The following is an 18,263-nucleotide window of genomic DNA, read 5'->3' as shown; positions in this document are numbered from 1 at the left end:
CATGCACTGTCTCAGAAGGAAACGGCCAATAGTCTGGCACAGGTTTGTAATGCTGCAATAATGCATGCTCTGTTTCTGACTCAGCATTGTCCTATCCATTTTCGCAGGGATGGAAATTGAACGAAACACTTGCTACAGTAATTAGTTAAGCAGATTTAATCAAGTCTTTTTCCAGTGCAAGAACGCTCCCGTGAACACTCGAACAGTGAGGCAATATCTGTCGAGCAACACCCAAACAACAAATATCACATAAGCTACAGAAGACGCCACTGTCTTCAACCTCCAAATGCCAATTTCCACCAAAATATATTCATCTGTCATTGAAAACCAGAAAGGATTGGGCATAGACAAACCTCTTTAGGGAGAGGCCTTTGAAAATAATGTAATGTTATGTAATGTTGGCAAGCTTCAGTCTCGAAAGACTATGGTGGTTCTGGAACAGCATCTAGTGTGGCTGAAAAGGCAATTCGGGAGTGACAATCCCTTCCACACTGGGAACAAGTGCAGTCTGTCCCTGTTCTGTCTCCCTGGCTATGGGCCTTCCTTCTTTGCCTCTTTGCCTCAGACTGCTGGCAAAGTGTCTCTTCAAACTGGGAAAGGCCATGCTCCACAGCCTGCCTCCAAGCGGGCCGCTCAGAGGCCAGGGTTTCGCACTTGTTGAGGTCCACTCCTAAGAGATTCAGATCCCTCTTGCAGATGTCCTTGTATCGCAGCTGTGGTCTACCTGTAGGGCGCTTTCCTTGCACGAGTCCTTTGAAAATAACAACCTACTATCTGCAAAAAAAAAAAAAAGGATTTTCAGTCTGAACTCCAGGAACCAAATTTATACTGCATGTTTTATTTTCCTTCTGGAAATCTGTTCTGTTTTCCACATTTTTCTTGTGCAGGAAATAGCACTCAGTGCAAAGCTTACTATTGACACCATATAAAAACAAACCGTTACTCCTACAGTAGCAGAAAACTGTCCTGGATAAAGATCTAACTTTGTCAAAACAAACCACAAACCTAAACTGGTTTAATAATTATTCCTTGAGAACCCTGGGAAGTGTAATTCTATGGGCACAGCAACGGAGGATTCCTTGGCATCCTCACCAAACTACAATTTGTAGGGGTTTTTTTCAGTAAAATCATGAAAACTAAGGGCCCAATTCTATCCAGTTTTCCAGTAGAGGTGCAGCTGTGCCAATGGGGCATGCACTGCATCTTGTGGTGGGGGAGCAGTCACAGAGGCCTCCTTAAGGTATGGGAATATTTGTTCCCTTACCTTGGGGCTGCATTGTAGCTGCACCGGTGCTGGAAAATTGGATAGGATTGGACCCTAAAATGGGTACAAAACCTCTATAAACAGTGCAGATGCACCCTTTGTGAAATGTTTCATCTAAGCCTAGTGAGGAGGGCCAGTCCAAGACCTCCCAGCACCTGCGTGACATATCAAATGCTGTCCCCTTGCCCAAAAGTGTTGGCTCCTCCTTCTCCCACTCCCTGGATTCAAAAAGCAAGAGGGGAAGAGAGTGGAAGGGGAAGTGTGAACTAGAGAAGAGTGGTGGGCTAAAGGGTCCTGATGCTCTAGCCAACCACTCTCTTTTCCTTGCTTCCACTTCTGCTCCATTCTCTTTCTTTTCAAGTCAAGTGAGCGGGAGGAGGACCAATGAAGGTAGGTCACCAGCGCATGAACCCCCTGGCCAATCTGCTGTCTAGAGCAACTGCCTCAATCATCCTCATGGATGGGCTGACCCTCCCTGCAAGACAAATGCTGGCACTGGTGGAGCCTTCTGCCAGCTTCTTATTCCAGCACTTACTTCTGCCAGCAATTATTTATGCCTTTCTCTATACATGCCTCGTGGTTTGAAACTGCCTTAACGGGGCTGCAAATGGCAAGTAGCATATCAGGATAGAGTGGCAGCACTGATCTTGCACGAGACACTTTTGCAAGCAATGAGGACAAAGTCTGCTTTGTCCCCCATCACAACCACATGCATCTAGGACTGGCGCTTTCCCCTCCCCCAATCGCTTGCTTGCCCCTTCGTTTACTCAATGCGGATGTCATCAAACCAACCCAAAACACGCAACCCTCCTCACAGTGGTCTAATGGCCAATTCCCGTGATCGTGGCCAATTCCAACGTGGGTGAAACCCTGAACCCCACCTTCCTGGTTCAAGTGCTGGATGAAGATGAGTTTGCACCTTATATTAATCACACTCACTTTAAATGAGTCTGCTGGGAACAAAAAAAAAAAAAACTTTCATAGTTAGCAAGGGTTTGTCTAAACTTGCTTGTTAAAATGCCAAATTCTTATAGATCTGGCAAGGAGTTTGCATGATCCATCATTTCCCTGGCGTGACTGCTAATATTCCATGGCCGAAAGCCAAGCTCTGCTTGAGACATGTTTTCCAAATCCGCTGGTTCAGTGTCTTGTTTTCGAGAGTAGCAAAGCTCCTTTTCTTCACTGCTGGTGCCAGCAAGTGCCGATTCTTAAGGTTGGGTTGACAGCAGATTGTGAAGCCAGGTTTCGATACCCAGCTCCCTATTCTTTCGATTGGGCAGATCGGCAACTGTCCAGTAAACGATCCTGCTGAACTACAGTTAGTAAAATACTTTGTGCTGTCAGCAGACAAGGCCGCTGGCTGATAAAAAAAAAACTCCCTAATTTTTCTTACCCATTCTACCAAATGTAAATGATGGCCCCTTTTATATATATAAAAGAAAAAAAGTCAGAACAAAAAACACTTTAAATTGAAGTACATTTTAATTTTTTTTCAAAAATTGATAAATACTAAAGCAAATGTCAGGGCTTTTAACTTCTTAAAAAAACAAAAGTAGATGCCAGAGTTGAGGTCCACCTGGAAGCTCAACCATTAGAATCCAAAATGTGAGAGGCTGGTTGGGTTCATTCAGACATGAAGGAAAATCAATCAATATATGCTCAGTGTAAATTTTTATGGCTGGTTGGCAACCTTCAGTCTTGAAAGACTATGGTATAAGCCTACAGCACCCAGTATTCCCAGGCGGTCTCCCATCCAAGTACTAACCAGGCCTGACCCTGCTTAGCTTCTGAGATCAGATGAGATCCAGCATGTGCAGGGTAATAGTTTTATTGCATGCTTAAAACTTACAGCAGCTTATATGTCCCTGTTCCCAAGGTCTTTACCATTTCAACCTCCTCAGGTGGGCAGCTTCGGGTACAAACAGATGTATAAACTGAATTTGCTCACTCTGTTGAAGTTATCAGGCAAGCCATCTCAGGGCCCAATCCTATCCAACTTTCCAGCACCGGTGCAACCGCAATGCAGCCCCAAGATAAGGGAACGAATGTTCCCATACCTTGAGGAGGCCTCTGTGAATGCCTCCCCACCACAGGACACAATGCACACCACATTGGCACGGCTGCACCGGCACTGGAAAATTGGATGGGATTGGGTCCTCACCCAGTCACACATGAACTCCCATGTGCATTATTGCAAGACTGGGTCAAGGAGTTTGCTCTGTGCTGTGTGGTTTGCTCTGTGTATGCAAACAGGAGGACCTCTTTTGATCTACAAAAGCATGTGACTCAAATTAGTGGCTCCAGGGTATTTTCAGGGGCCTGCTCAGCACCAGTTCTCTGGTGTTCTCCGTTCCACTTCCCTAATAATTCCAGGACTGGGAAATCTTCCATACACCCATGCAAGTCAGAGGCTCCACCCGGCTTTGCATTGAGGACATAATGTCTGACCCTCCTTGGATGGGTGCTTCCTTATAGCAGGCTATATATTACAGTATGATTATGCACTGTACATCCTTCAGCAATAGGGCAAGCCCTTCTAGGAGAACGCAACACGTTCACAGGGTGGCGGGACGAGTGTCAAACTCTCCAGGTGAACAAGCAGGGCTAACCTCTTTGATGTCAGGCAGCCTGCCCCTTTACAGTCTTCCAAGCTGGCCATGCGACTTGTCCTGGAGCCAGGCAAGGACATGGCCATGATGAGAAAGAACAAGCATGAAAGAAAGAAGAGGCCCTGCATACGCATTTTTACATCCTTCGTTTTAATCCAAGGACCTTACATATAGGCTCTTCAAAGGACCTTATATTCAGGTTGTGGCTGTTGGTTATTGTTGTACTCACCTATTCAACAAAAGTTTGATGCTTGGTTAGTGGTGCAAACACAGAATAAATTGGGAAAGTTGCTCAAATTGTTAAAAAAGCATTACTGTCTGGAAAATTTCAGATTGTTCTGGTTCAACCATCTACCCCATTTAAAAAAAAAATCACTGCTTTCCTTATTCAATACATTTTGAACATACAAATACATTTTGAACATTCATTTGAGAATTCCATGTCCTCTGAGCAGAACAGGAATTGCAGGTCAAATCCTGAAGGGTAAAAGCAATCTGGAACTGATGAAGGGCATAACTGATGGGGAACTGAAGAGTCAGGATGGTGCTGTGGTTTGGGAGCTGGACTTAGACCTGGACGATCCAGGTTAAAAACACTGCTCAGTTATGAAGCATCCTGGGTGATCCTGGGCCAGACACTCTCTCTGTCTCACCTACCTCACAGGATTGTTGTGAGGAAAAAGAAAGGGGGGAGCCATGTACACTGCCCTGAGCTCCTTAGGGGAAGGGTAGTATAAAAATGTGAAAAATGACTTCCAGCACCTGACCAGCTAACATGAAAGGGGGAAGCACCCCAAGCGATGATGGATTCTTGCACAGTTTCTGGATAAAGCAATGTAGCTTGCATAGGGTGCAGAAGTTCTTGGAGGGCTGTGCTTCTCAGTACTGAATAAAAAGCAACAGATATTATTTTCAAAAGCCTGATGACAATCAATAACAGTGTGGGGGAAAGAAAATGGCACACAGTGACCCATGAGCTGGTTGCTAACAGTGGGGAAAGGGGCATTGGTTGTCGAAGAAACTGTTTCTGCGCATGGCTGACTCTCTGTATCTAAAAGCTACGCATGGGTTTGCAGTTAATGCAGTGATGAGAGGAGGCCACGTTTGCCTGGGTTTTTTTCTTCTTCTTTACTTGAAATGTTACATGACGAAGGAAAAAGCAATTCCTGTGTCAGCACTTTAACCTGGGGGGACACACACAATAAATCTGTCTGTAATGAAACCTTTTGTTTAACTGAATTAAGCAGGCACACACAAAACCACAGCCTAACTTGGGATGAGTAGCTACATTTCTAGGCAAGTATATTATTTCGCCCAGCCTCACCCATCAGGGTGTGTTTTGGTAGTGGAATAGAACACGCCCAGCGAGTGGTATAAATGGGACTGTGCGATGGTGCCAAGGCTAGCCTTTTCATGCTCTACCAAGCCGAGTAACAGTCTTGCTCCTGATCTTTCATTGCGCTCACAATGGCTACAACCTATTACCAGAGTTCCTCCTCTTCTTATGGTGGGGGCATGGGTGGCGGGAGTTGCGGTCCCAATCGCATGTCCTCTGTGCGAATGGGTGGCTCCAGCATCCACGGGGGAGGTGGTGGCCGTATGGTTGCCTCTTCTGCTCGGTTTGTATCATCTGGGGCCGGCGGCGGTTATGGATGTGGGATCGGAGGTGGCTTAGGGGGTGGCTTAGGGGGTGGCTTAGGGGGTGGCTATGGTAGTGCATTTGCTGCTGGTGGAGGTGCTGGCTATGGCAGTTGCTTTGGTGGCGGCTTTGGTGGAGGCAGTGGCATTGGCGGTGGTTTTGACTTTATGGCGGCTGGTGATGGAGGCCTTCTTGGCGGAAATGAGAAGGTCACCATGCAGAACCTCAATGACCGCCTGGCTAACTACCTGGACAAAGTGCGAGCTCTAGAGGAGGCTAACCATGACCTGGAGGTCAAGATCCGAGACTGGCATCAGAAGCAGGCTCCAACCATGCCATCCAGGGACTACTCCCACTACAACAAGATCATCGAGGACCTTCGTGACAAGGTAGGACCACTTAAAAGGAATTGTGCTGATCGTGAAAGATCACCTTCTGGAAAGTACGTCTCAGGAGTGTCTTGCCAATGCTTCTCTCAAAATGTGCTAATGTGATGTTTATAAGCCAAATATAGCATTGTGGAAACAATTATTGTTTTAACAAAATCACACCAAGTAGATAGGAGAATAAATATAACCAATTCACTGGATTGAAAGTAATTTGGGAGCTAACCGATAAGCCAGAAGCCAGAAAAAGTGGTTAAACTGGAGCCTAAAGCAATATAATTAAACTGTCTGTGGTCCAGACAGTCAAACAAGTAGAAACAGAGGCTATTAATTCATTGCAGAGTTTAAACTAATTGTGGTTAGTGTGCTGATCTTCGTAATCTTTTCACTGGTGTTAAGAGACAAGTGATGGTGAAACCTTCACATCTGTATCAGCAAAAACTTCACCTACTTCATTTCTGCCCATCAGGATGCTGTAAAGAAATAGGAGCAAGACTAGTAAAGAAAGCTGGCAAATGCTTAAGGACTCTATTGCTATTATCTGAGGTTTGCTAAGTCCTCAGGCCTGGAGGTCTGTTTCTTTATCCCAGATGTTGTGGCTGGGTGTGGCTACGCAGTGGCAGAAAGGCACTCTGTCCATGTACAAGGGCACTGATTTCAGACCAGAGGGCTGATTTGCACATGCATATACATGATATCTCATTGCTAGATGGCTGATCAATCATTCCATGACATGCAGCTGTACATACAAAGTGCCTCCACCAAAAGGCAGGGTGATTGAGGTGAAATGAAAATTCTTTACAGTTTGATCCATGTTGGTTCACCTATGAGTACATGCCTTTCTGGAACGCTGCAATCATTGAGTGATGCTCAGTCTAAATTCTGTGATGTGTCCACATGACATTGACTGAATAGAACTTTGTATTCATAATTTATTTCATTCCTTTATTCTAAGTAATAAACTAATAAAATAATGTCTTGATTAAACTACTGTAGACTATCAGTACTTCTCAGTTACCTAAACCAGCCCCAAACTGAAAGCAATTCCCTATCAGTTACTTATTGATACTTGTACTTATATCATTAATTTATTTTTATTGCCAAGAAACAGCTGCTGTCCTCCATGCTGAAACCTCACTATTAACACAATCCACCTCAATTCAAAAAAGAGGGCATGCTGCTATATAGTATTATCCCATTTCTCCATTTCCCGTTCATTCATTCAACGGTTTTCCCACTCATCCTCCTCGACAACCCAGTGAAGCAAATAATATTATGGCCATTTGCAGCTGGGGGAGCTGAGGCAGATCTACAGGATGCAATGAATCTGGGCGCAAAAGAAAAAGAGGCGTGTCCAAGTCTGGTCAAAGTTAGTGGAACAAGAATGTGCATTTAATTCCTAGTACCTTTTAACTTCCAAGCTTTGCAGACATGTTATTAGTGCAAAACTACAATCAAGGCCACTCTCTGAGTCCATATCAACTTAAGCAGAGTCATTAACCCATGTCTTCCACTTTCTACAACTGACTTGCTCATTCACAGACAGAATTCACTTTCCTAGGATAAAAGTTGAAACAGAGCATTTTTAAAGCAACATAGCATTAATTTTTAAAAGGTCTCTATTTTAGATGAATACATTTGTGGAGCATTTAATTTCTGCACTTGCATTTATTAAGCTATAATATCATGGAATCATAGAACAATAAATTTGACCGGTGGTCATTAAGCCCTCTACCAGAGGCCAAAGATCCTACCCAAAGATTTCCATTCCCAAGGACTACACATTCTCATCTCCTTGGATATATGGGTGGAAGTGATGTTAAGACATCCTCCAGTAAATTCTCCTGTCTTAAAATTTAAGTCCACTGAAACTAATTCAACCAAATACTTGTCTGCTATACTGCAATGGACCTGCTATTTTAATTTGCACAGATGACTCATCTTCAGTCTGAAAATGCTGCTACAAAAGGGCTTCTTTAAAGGTTTGTCAGGACCTGTTGCAGAAGCTTTAGGGGCAGAGCATCCTGTCTTCAAATGGCGGTTCAAAGACTTAATGATTCCATGGCAAAAACATCCTGACTGTCGATACTAAAATGTCCACATGGCCAAGAAACAAATCAGGGTTGCAATCCTACATACACTTACCTGGGAGTAAATCCCTTTGAATTCAGGGGGGCTTACTACTGTGTAGGCATGCATAGGATTGTTCTGCAGTTGAGTAATTTATCCTCAGGGGAAAAAATATCCTAGATAATTGAAGGATATTGTACCATTTAATTTTAGATTCATCATCCACAATAGCTATGCATTCTCTGGGTCTGTACTCACAATAATTTTGGGGGATTAATTGCCTTGGGCTGCACTCCTATGCATGCTTTCCTGAGAATGAGCCCCACTGAACACAATGGAATTTCTGAGTAGACAATCACAGGCTTGTGCTCTGGGTCCCTTAACATCACTCATAAACTGAATGTTGAGTCCATCTTTCTCCTCTGTGCATTGAACAAATCAGAATTGATGTTAATGAAATACTTTTGCTAATATTAATCAATATTCCTGTCTTCTCTCTCCCCATTCATAGATACATAATAATACCGTTGACAATTCTAGGATCATCCTGGAGATTGACAATGCCAGGCTGGCTGCTGATGACTTCAGACTGAAGTAAGTTTCGTCTGTCTTTTGTTTGACATTCTCCAAAGGCCTCGCTATAATGAAATGGAAGGAAGAAAAGCATGAAGGAAAAACGAAAGGCAGGAGGAGATCAAACATAAGCTTCATCAGTTTGATGAGGGGTGTGTTTAGAATGGAAATTGAAGAAAAGAACCAGTATGGTGTAGCAGCTTAGGAGTCAGAACTAGACCTGGAAGATCCAGGTTTAAATCCCCAGTTGGCCATGAAACTTCCTTGGTGACCTTGGACCACTCTCAGCTTCACCTATCTCACAGAGATGTTGTGAGGACAAAAGAAGGGGAGCATGCACCACCCTATTTCTGAAGGAAAGGCGGTATAAAAATGTGGAAACAAATAAAATGGGAGGGAGCCTGGACACAAACAAGAAAGACTTGAGGCCAGTACTACGTAGATAGGGAGATAAAGAAATATGGGTGATGGGATTTATGAAAGATATTTCCCTACAAGGTATTTCTGTTCCTGATTTTTTTCTCTCTCACTCTGGTAGATACGAGAATGAACTGCACCTCCGCCAGGGCGTTGAGGCTGACATCAATGGCCTGCGCAGAGTCCTGGATGAGCTCACTCTGTCCAAATCTGACCTTGAGATGCAGATTGAAAGTCTTAAGGAGGATCTGGCCTTCCTCATGAAGAACCACGAGGAGGTGAGGGAGAGGAAGAAAAGGGGAAAGACCCAGCTGGGTTTAGAACATGGGTCAGGATAACTGACACGAGAGTTCAACAAACTTGTACTCTGCTTCTGTTATGGCTCCTATGCATAAGCAATGCATAAATGGTAAAAGTAATTTCTCCTGAATAACCCCCCACAGAAGTAAGTAGTCTGGGAGTCCATAAATATAGTTGCCAGGTTACCAGTGGCAACTAGCACTTTAATTCTGGTGACCAGCAGAGAAAATCTTCAGTACACTCCACCACAGAAACACATAATGCTACTGGCCTGTGTTCATGTGGCCTAGACTAGATATGTGACCTAGACTAGACAATGGCCTAGACTAGACAGTGATGCTTTCAAGTACAACACCGCTGCTTAAAGACTCCTCAGAGACACAACATAATGTCTTTCTGGAATTCTGATGGTGCTCTCTTCACTCTTGTCCCACTAGCTAATGAAAGAGTATAGTTCTCAGCTGACCGGGCAGGTCAGTGTTGAGATGGACGCTGCACCTGGAGTTGACCTCACCAAAGCCTTGGCTGACATGAGAGAACAATACGAACTACTGGCTGAGAAGAACCGTAGAGATGCTGAGGCATGGTTCTTTAGCAAGGTAAGTTCTTTTTCCCCAATCATCATGTTTGATCTGCTGAGAATATGCTATACTATATATATACCTGGAGTTCATGCATGTATTCATGTGTGATAAACTGATAAGAACAGATTGATTTACTAGAGAATTTTTACACGGATCTTAGCCAAAAGGCCGAGAAGCAATAATTCATGTGTGTGTAATGGCTTCCTCGAAGAATCTTGGGCATTGATGTTTGTTGAGGATGGAGAATTCTCTCTTGAAGATTCCTGGCCCTTCTCACATAACTACAGTTTCCAGAGTTTTCTGTCTCTGGACAGAGACAGAGTAATGACTGAATAATGACTGTCAAATCTGAAGGATCAGTATGACTTGAGCATACATCTGATCCACCAGTCCTTTGTGACAAGTTATTTTTGATTCATGCTAAAGATCTGTGACATTTTCTCACCTTTTTATTTCCTTTGATTTTTCATCCCCTTCCTTCTAGACCGAAGAACTCAATCGTGAAGTTGCCACCCACTCCGAACAGATTCAGACCAGCAAGAGTGAGATCTCGGAATTGAGGCGCACAATACAGGGCTTGGAGATTGAGTTGCAGTCACAGCTCAGCATGGTATGTTTCTATTTTCTTGGATGCAGGCTGGCTTTAAGCCAATTGTGCCCTGTGCCAAAGTGGACCCTGCACTATGGTAATTAGTCCTGTGTGCAATTTTATATTAAGATATGCTTAGATCCATTTGGTCCATTCACTCACATGCACTTTTTAAGTGCACATTTTGATTGCTTTCCATACTACCATAGAAATATAAAGTCTATCATAAATTTTATTTATTCCTCTGAGATTGTACAGATCTTGGCTGTGAACCTGGGGCCCTGCAAGAAAATGTTTCCATTTGGGCCTCACAGTTCCTAAGGCTGCCCTGCTGATATGAAACACTAAAGGCATAAAAATGGGCTTGGTGGAGTTCGGGCTACTTAACATTTGGTCTAACAAACCCAGTCGGCCAGGTGCCTTAGAGATGTTCACAGTAGGCAAGATGATATTGGACACTCTGTACTCCTGGTAATTGAGAATATTTAAAATTTTATGGAAGCTGGAAAAAGTTGCTTTAAAAGATATGATGTTCTGCAATGCAAAGTGTTTGTAGCTATTCAGAGTCCTCCAACCTTCTGATGCTTTTCCCTCCTTAGAAAAACGGTCTGGAAAACAACTTGGCAGAGACGGAAGCTCGGTATTGCGCTCAACTGGCTCAGCTCCAGAACTTGATCTCCGGGGTAGAGGAGCAGTTGGCCGATTTGAGGAATGACATGGAGCGCCAGAACCACGAATACAAAATGCTCATGGATATCAAGACACGGCTAGAACAGGAGATCGCCACCTACCGCAGCCTGTTGGAGGGTCAAGACTCCAAGTATGTGGCTAAGCAATACAAACAAGCCTGCAAAGGGAAAAAGATTCTCTAAGGGCCTTGTCATGCATTTTATATATAGAGAGAGGGGAGGGCGCTTTTATATTTTGCCCCCACTGTGGTTCCAATCCTGATTGCTCCTGCTGCAGCTCTGATCCTGACTGATGAAAGTTTGCAATGATTTTAACTGAAGACTCCCCCGCCCCGCCCCCCCCAAAAAAATACCATAGAGAGGCACAATCAGTATCAGAGCTGCAGCAGGAGCAAACAACTAAAGACATCACTCACTACTGTGGTTTCAGGCCATCATAACTCTCTCTCTCACTCACTCACTCATATACAAACCCCAAATGCTATTTCTTTAAGCCATTTCTGCCCAATGTTGCACATGTGCAACAGGGATCAAATGTGTACATGTGTGGGCTGGCCAGAAAGGTGTCCTCTGCACCCACACAGAACAGAAAGTAATTTTATGGTTACATTTAGTTTAACTTCTATGGACAGTTCAGACGGACAATAGCGGTGCAAATCCTGGGCATACATTTCAGTCTATGGCTAACTGGTTGTGAGCATCCATGTACAGGATTCCATTTTGGCATTACATTACGGGCCCAACAAATTGGCTGCCCTCCTTCCATGGTTGCTATTTAAGTAGATTCACATAAAGATGCACAGCCAAAGTTTGCACGTCATGCAACACGTAGTTTGGTCCTATAAATGGCTTTTTTTGTGGACAAAGTTCACTTTGGTGGAGGATGTGTAATTTACTTCTTGTCCCCATGAATCCAATCAGTGTGGAGTGGAGTGTCCTGATGACCCTACTTTGATCACATTCGTGGAGACAAGACATAATTTGCAGTGCGGTGTCATGCAGAATGACAGAATTGGAAAATCTCTCATGGGGTCAGCATACCCCAAAACCATGCCACACGAGAAAGTTTTCAATACCTGAACGCATCTCTCACCCTGCTGTCTCCAAAAATTTCCTCCTCTTCTGTAGGGCACCTCTGCAGCATTGTAACCTGTTTTTTTTTTCCCTTCTTTACAGAATAGCTGCATGGACTTCACGAGATGGTAAGAAAGATTTCAGTAGAAATGCAAAATATATTTGTAAAATGAGTGGGTAGAGGTTTCTTGTTGAAAAGATGAATTTTGTGGCAAAGTTTAAAAAACTGTTTTTTTCATCTGGAAGGTGAATTACACTATACATCCCAAGGGGGAGCTATAGCATAATGCCAAGCATACTCTGGGCATATAGAACGTCATTGGTTCAGTCTCTGGAATCTCTAGTTAAAGAATGCCAAATCACAGAGCTGTGGCTTAGAAAGATTGGCTTAGGATCAAACATGGACCTCTACAGCCAACCACCACCAGTGACTGACTTGCAAGTTACATCTCAGGAATGCCTCTGTGGCACTTTGAGTATATGAACTGTGAAGGATAAATGTGGGGGGGGGGGGGAACTTGTCCTCAACTTTTCATTCATTCATTCCACCTTTATTGGCATAAACAATCCAACAAGAAAACAAAATTAAAACATTCAAGGTAGCCACCAATCATTGATCAGACAAAGAAATACAGAGGAATTTACACCTCGACAGTGCCTTAAATATATATTTTGCTACATCTAATGAGCGGCACTCATTTCTCCCATCCAACAAGTACTGGACCAAGTCTGTATCTGAACCATGAAAGTTTTCCAGGAATGGATATAGAAATCCTCAAGTTTTGTAATGAATCAGAGAACTGGAAAAAAAAATCCTAGTAAATCAGTTAGCTCAACTTCTGGTGGTGAGCAAACCAACAAATTACTGACCTCCGTGAAGTATGGCTGCTAGCATATCCTATCGAAAGCATTTCTGAAATATCTGGAAAAATGTAGCAATTCCTGTTGCCCAGAAGGCTACTGTTTTGTCGTTTAGGTGTCATCCGCTTACATGTTCAGTACAAACCAAACACAAATTCAGTGCACATCGATGCACAGCGCATGATGTGCAGATTTCCACAAACTGCTTAAACCTGTAGGTTGGCAGGATATGACAAGGTCCTTCTCCTAGTCTGTAGACCTTTTGTGGAAGCGGGAGCGGTAGTTAGACATCAGAGTAATAGTCTCAAACAATCGACAGTGGACAATTATTCCGGAATTAAAATGGTGTGCTTTATGGAATTAGAAACAATTGCGAGTATCCAGGATATGGGTTATTGTGGTGAGCCATCACTGTGAGGCATAAGGTTCAGTGGTCTCACAATGTGCTTCATTAATAATGTTCTTCTCTCTATGGCAGCATCCCAGGGTGGAGGCAGCAGCAGCAGCGTCTCCTACGGCGGTGGCAGCGGCAGCGGCGGTGGCAGCAGCAGCATGACATCCAGCTCCGGTGGCAAAGTGCGCGTCGGCTTTTAAGACGGATGACCCCACGTCTCCACAGCACCAATGCTCTGGCTTTGAGCACCACCTTCAGCTGTGGGAAGAATCCTGACGTGCTGATCGTCTCCTGGAGAAAGATGGCGCATTTTCAGCATGCATCCACATTGCTAAGAGAAGCACCCCTCTGCTCGCCCCAAGTGTGCCTCGGCTTGGCCGCTCATCGCATTCTCTTACCAGCTTCGTCTTGCTCAGATGCACCATTCTGTAACGTTTTTGGCAATAAAATTTCTCTGCAGGCTTTTTTTTTGCAAATAACTATGTGTCGGCTGTTTATTATTTGTTCCATTAAGCAACTGTGTTTTGAAAATTGGGCTAGCTGCTTTATTTTCAAACAGTCACCTGAGGGGTTAAGAACGGCAGCTGACACACAAAAAAAGAGGCAACCTGGGGAGACTCCTCCCCTCCCCAGCTTGGCATCAGGACCCGGCCTAGTTGGGCAACTGCCCAGAGCCCTCACAAGGACACACAGATGCCAATTCCTGAGTCAGGACCTCTGAGAAGAATTTTATTAGGGGGTACAAAGTTTCTTTGGGGCCCCTTCCCAAAGGGAGAGGGGCAAAACAGAGCAGGGGAAGGGCAGTGATGGGGTGGGTCAAATGGGGTGGGCAAGGGGTGAAATGAAGTGGAGGAGGGTGGCAACAGCTGGAAAAGTCTATGGAGTCCAGGTCTGCTAGGCCTCCTGATGCAGAGCCCAGGTCTGCCAACTGAGTAGACCTGGCCTCCTGGTCAGCCCAGCCTCCATCTTTCACTCTCCACCAGGCCAGCTGAGATCCCAGGAAATATTCTGGGGCCCTTCCTTGGTTCCTGGACCTCCTTTTTGATCCTGGTTGGCTAAAATTTACCCCCCTCTGCATGAGATCACGTCTGTGTTTGTGGTCTTCAGTGGTAATAGTGGAGAACTCAGTTGTGAGAGTCACCCCATTGCTCCCTCCTATCTCTGACCCCAAGCGTATAGAACACTGCTACTACAAATCAACCAGGTAGAAACTGACCCATGGAAGGTAATTTGCTGAGGGCCCCCTGAAATCTGGAGCAGTGGCGTAGCTAATGATCGTGTAGCCTGGTGCCAAACTCAAAATGTTGCCCTGGAAGTGATGTCACAACCGGAAGTGATGTCACACCCAGGCCTTTTAAAAAGTGAAAATTGGGAGGAACCCACATCCTCCCCCCAGCAGCTCACCACCCACTTGCTCTGCTGCCTCCCCCCAGTCAGTGGTAAAGTAATGCATCTATCTACAACCTGGGGTCAAAGAACATTTTGTAGTCCCCTACATGACAAAATCAAATTTAATTAAGTAAATAAATAAAAAGTTATTGGTTCCATGCTGTATCATAACAACATCTCATTGGCACTCAGAACAAACAGTCTCATAGGTCAGTTGGAAGTTAAACAAATCCACTTTTTGTTCCACAAGGCAGTTATGTATTTATTTTCTGGTTAATTGGCCATAACTTTTGATAGAAAACAGGTATGCCAGTGCAGTTTATTGCACTGCATTCAGCATTAAATTAGCTTTCCAATGATATATAACATGATGGTATTATTCATACATACCAAGATTTTCACAATTTTGGTCACTAGTGTCAAGCTCAGCTTGTTGCCCCCCTAAAGCTTGATGCCCGGTGCAGCTGCTACCCCCTGCACCTCCTTAGTTACGCCACTGATCTGGAGCAAGCCATGATCTCCCCAATTCCATTTTAGGTGCCATAATGTGAACCCTGAGAGAAAATGATGCCATTCTCCAATGGAACACAATTCGCAAGTTTCATGCTACTGAATGAACTTTCCCTTCATCTTCTTAGACTGATAATTGTTTGTTCGACTGGCCACCTTCTGCTTTGTGGTACGGTATACGATTTCTGAAAGAAAAACATAAACTTGCCATGTTTCTTGGTCGGGCTCCGAGGATTCGACTATAACGAGCCACTCCTGTTATAAAGCAGATGTGGGTAGGTGGGTGGCTTTGTTTCATAAAATGAAAAAAAAAAAACCAGCATGTAAAAGTCTAGCAGGAAAAAAACGCCCTCATTAAAATGCTTATAAAAGCTGGTAGGTTTGTTTGAACAAATGGATGCAGCAGAAACCTTTGGCAAAGGGGCAGTTCTTGCTTTGCCATTTACTGCATAAGGATGAAGTGGATTAATGACCGATAAACAGCTGCCATTTGGTTGATTTTTTTTTCATTGTTTAGTATCACCTGTGCTGGCTGATGGTCTAGGCCAGTGGTCGGCAACCTGTGGCTCTAGAGCCGCATGCGGCTCTTTCAGCTGTCTGCTGCGGCTCCTCCTGGTGAAAGTGGCAAAGGGGGCAACAGGAGGCACCTGTGTTGGGAGGGCAGGCTGCTTCCCTCCGCCCCCTGAGCTCACTGCCCTCCTCTCCCTTCACCCCCACCTGCCCCGCATTGGTTTCCCTTTTCAATTTTGCCCGCTCTGCAGGCTTAAGCTCCCTGTGCAGGTCTACTCACAAGTAAGCTGTAGTCAGTGGGGCTTCCTCCCAGGAAGGTGTGGAGGGCTGTAGCCTCAGCCTCCTCCTGTGCAGGTCTACACAAGTGTGCTACACTTGTCTGCACAAGTGTGCTAACACCCCACTGTCGAACACGAGTCTTGTACACAGAGTATTCAAAGCCTGCAGACAATTGTGACATAGCTCCACAGGTAGTCTAGTCGCTTATCTGTTCTCTTTAATAGATGAGGCAGACTTGATTGCACACCCAGCAAGAATTCTTCAAGGTATCTCGACAGGGACATTGTAAAAAATGAGCAAGTGTTGAAACATGCAGAACGAGGTTGGCACAGAGCAATCACTTTAACTTGTCAGTACACATGCAGCTTGAATGATCCATTTCAGCCTAATGCAATAATCTTTTTATTTATTTTTCACTTTTTTTATACCACCCTTCCTCCAAGGCGCTCAGGGTAGTGTCAATGGTTCCTTCCCTCCTTTTATCCTCACAACAACCCTGTGAGGTAGGTGAGGCTGAGTGACTGGCCCAAGGTCACCCAGGAAGCTTTATGGCCAAGTGGGGATTTGAAACTGGATCTTTCAGGTCTATGTCTGACTCCTGAACCACTACTCCATCCTGGCATCACTAGGTCTGCTGTTGGCAGCAAGGTGAACCCATTTCTTGAGCACTTGTCTTTGGCGGCCCCCTTGTATGCATGCATGGGATCCCCCAAGGCTCCCCTCTCCCCCAATGTGGCTGGAGCAGAAAGCAGCTTCCTCCTCCTGTCTCAATTTCCACATAGGTTCCCTCCACCCACTTGCTGGTACTTGTCTCTGTTGTCAGTGGTGACAGCCTAGATGAGCAAGCAGACAGCTAGCAGGCAACTCAGGTGATGGGGTGCGGGGGGAGGTAGGGGAGGAAGAATTGTCCAGGTGAGTCTTCTCCTCTCACCAGCAAATATGCTAACTTTCCAGGAACCAATGTCTTTGGGGTGGGTGGGCCCTGGGGAGCTTGTGGTACTCATGACTAGAAGTGTTCGTAAGTGTCAAAAAAGAAAAAGTGACCACTGGCAGAATCATTCCAAGAGGGTGTCTCATCCTTCAAACTTCAGAAAGAGATTATTTCAAAATTAGATCAAAACAGCAACTGTTACCCTGCACATGCCCGATCTCGTCTGATCTCGGAAGCTAAGCAGGGTCAGGCCTGGTTAGTACTTGGATGGGAGACTGCCAGGGAATACCAGGTGCTGTAGGCTTATACCATAGTCTTTCGAGACTGAAGGTTGCCAACCATCAGATCAAAACAGGTAGATTAACATCAGAAATGAAGGCACGTTCCCAGGCATTTATTAAGTTTGAATGAAACCCAATCATGCACCATCCATGCTACTCTCCGAAAGCTTGTAAAACCAAACAAGGGGCTTGCTATGGTTCCTCTTCATCGCTTGTTCAATGCTACCTGTACGAAAGTCCTTTGGCTACCTCAGTGCACTTGCCCAACGGAGAGGATCCCCCAAGGATATTGTAATAAAACACTTCACGGATCTAAATTATAGGGTCACAAAGTCAAATGACACTTAATAGAGGTGGACAAAAAAAAATAGAGAAATGAAGGGGGGAAGGGAATATAATCTCTTAAGAGATTTTAAGAGGCAGAAACCTGGCAATGTAAAGAAACACAGAGTAGCTAGCTGGTTGTAGAGGGAAAGGCACCTGCTCTACAAGAAGAAGAAAAAGAGTGACGTGCAATGGAGTTGAAGAACAAAATGTGGTGGCAGAACCAATTAACACGTTACGAATGATCAAGGGCTTTCAGCATAAGGTAGGTGCTCTTTGACGAATTCCTGAGGGTTTGGACCAGTTGACTTTTCTTTGTATACAAGAGAAGATGGGCAGTGATATTTTGCTTACAGAGAAACCTACAGTGTAATCCTAGGCGTGTCTACTCAGTCCCATTTTTTTCAATGGGGCTTATTCCCAGGTGTGTATAGGATTGCAGCCCTTGTGAACCTAACATTTGAAGGTACTGGGAAGGATTGCAATCATCAATATGAAAACAAAATTATGCCTGGATGATGCAGTTCTCAACAATGTGAACGACATAGATATGTGGGATAGTTAAGATGGTGAGAGCCATTCTGTGGATA

At 44.5% G+C, this 18,263-nt stretch overlaps 1 protein-coding gene and 2 pseudogenes across 1 annotated transcript; 2 read left to right on the top strand and 1 right to left on the bottom strand.

The window, feature by feature from the left end:
* Positions 1–2,980: 2,980 nt before the first annotated feature.
* On the bottom strand, positions 2,981–3,102 carry LOC136654919 (5S ribosomal RNA; annotated as a pseudogene).
* A 2,238-nt stretch (positions 3,103–5,340) lies between these two features.
* On the top strand, positions 5,341–13,649 carry LOC136652322 (keratin, type I cytoskeletal 15-like). The gene is made up of 8 exons (XM_066629255.1): positions 5,341–5,901; positions 8,480–8,562; positions 9,080–9,236; positions 9,696–9,857; positions 10,327–10,452; positions 11,031–11,251; positions 12,297–12,322; positions 13,534–13,649. The coding sequence occupies exons 1-8, from the start codon at positions 5,341–5,343 to the stop codon at positions 13,647–13,649; spliced, it is 1,452 nt and encodes a 483-aa protein (XP_066485352.1).
* Positions 13,650–17,255: 3,606 nt separating this feature from the next.
* Positions 17,256–17,372, top strand: LOC136655009 (5S ribosomal RNA; annotated as a pseudogene).
* Positions 17,373–18,263: the final 891 nt, after the last annotated feature.

The sequence above is a fragment of the Tiliqua scincoides genome, chromosome 5 (assembly GCF_035046505.1).
Source record: "Tiliqua scincoides isolate rTilSci1 chromosome 5, rTilSci1.hap2, whole genome shotgun sequence".
Lineage (NCBI taxonomy): Eukaryota > Metazoa > Chordata > Lepidosauria > Squamata > Scincidae > Tiliqua > Tiliqua scincoides.
Note: the sequence above shows the minus strand (reverse complement) of the source record. Positions and strands in the feature narration are given on the sequence as shown.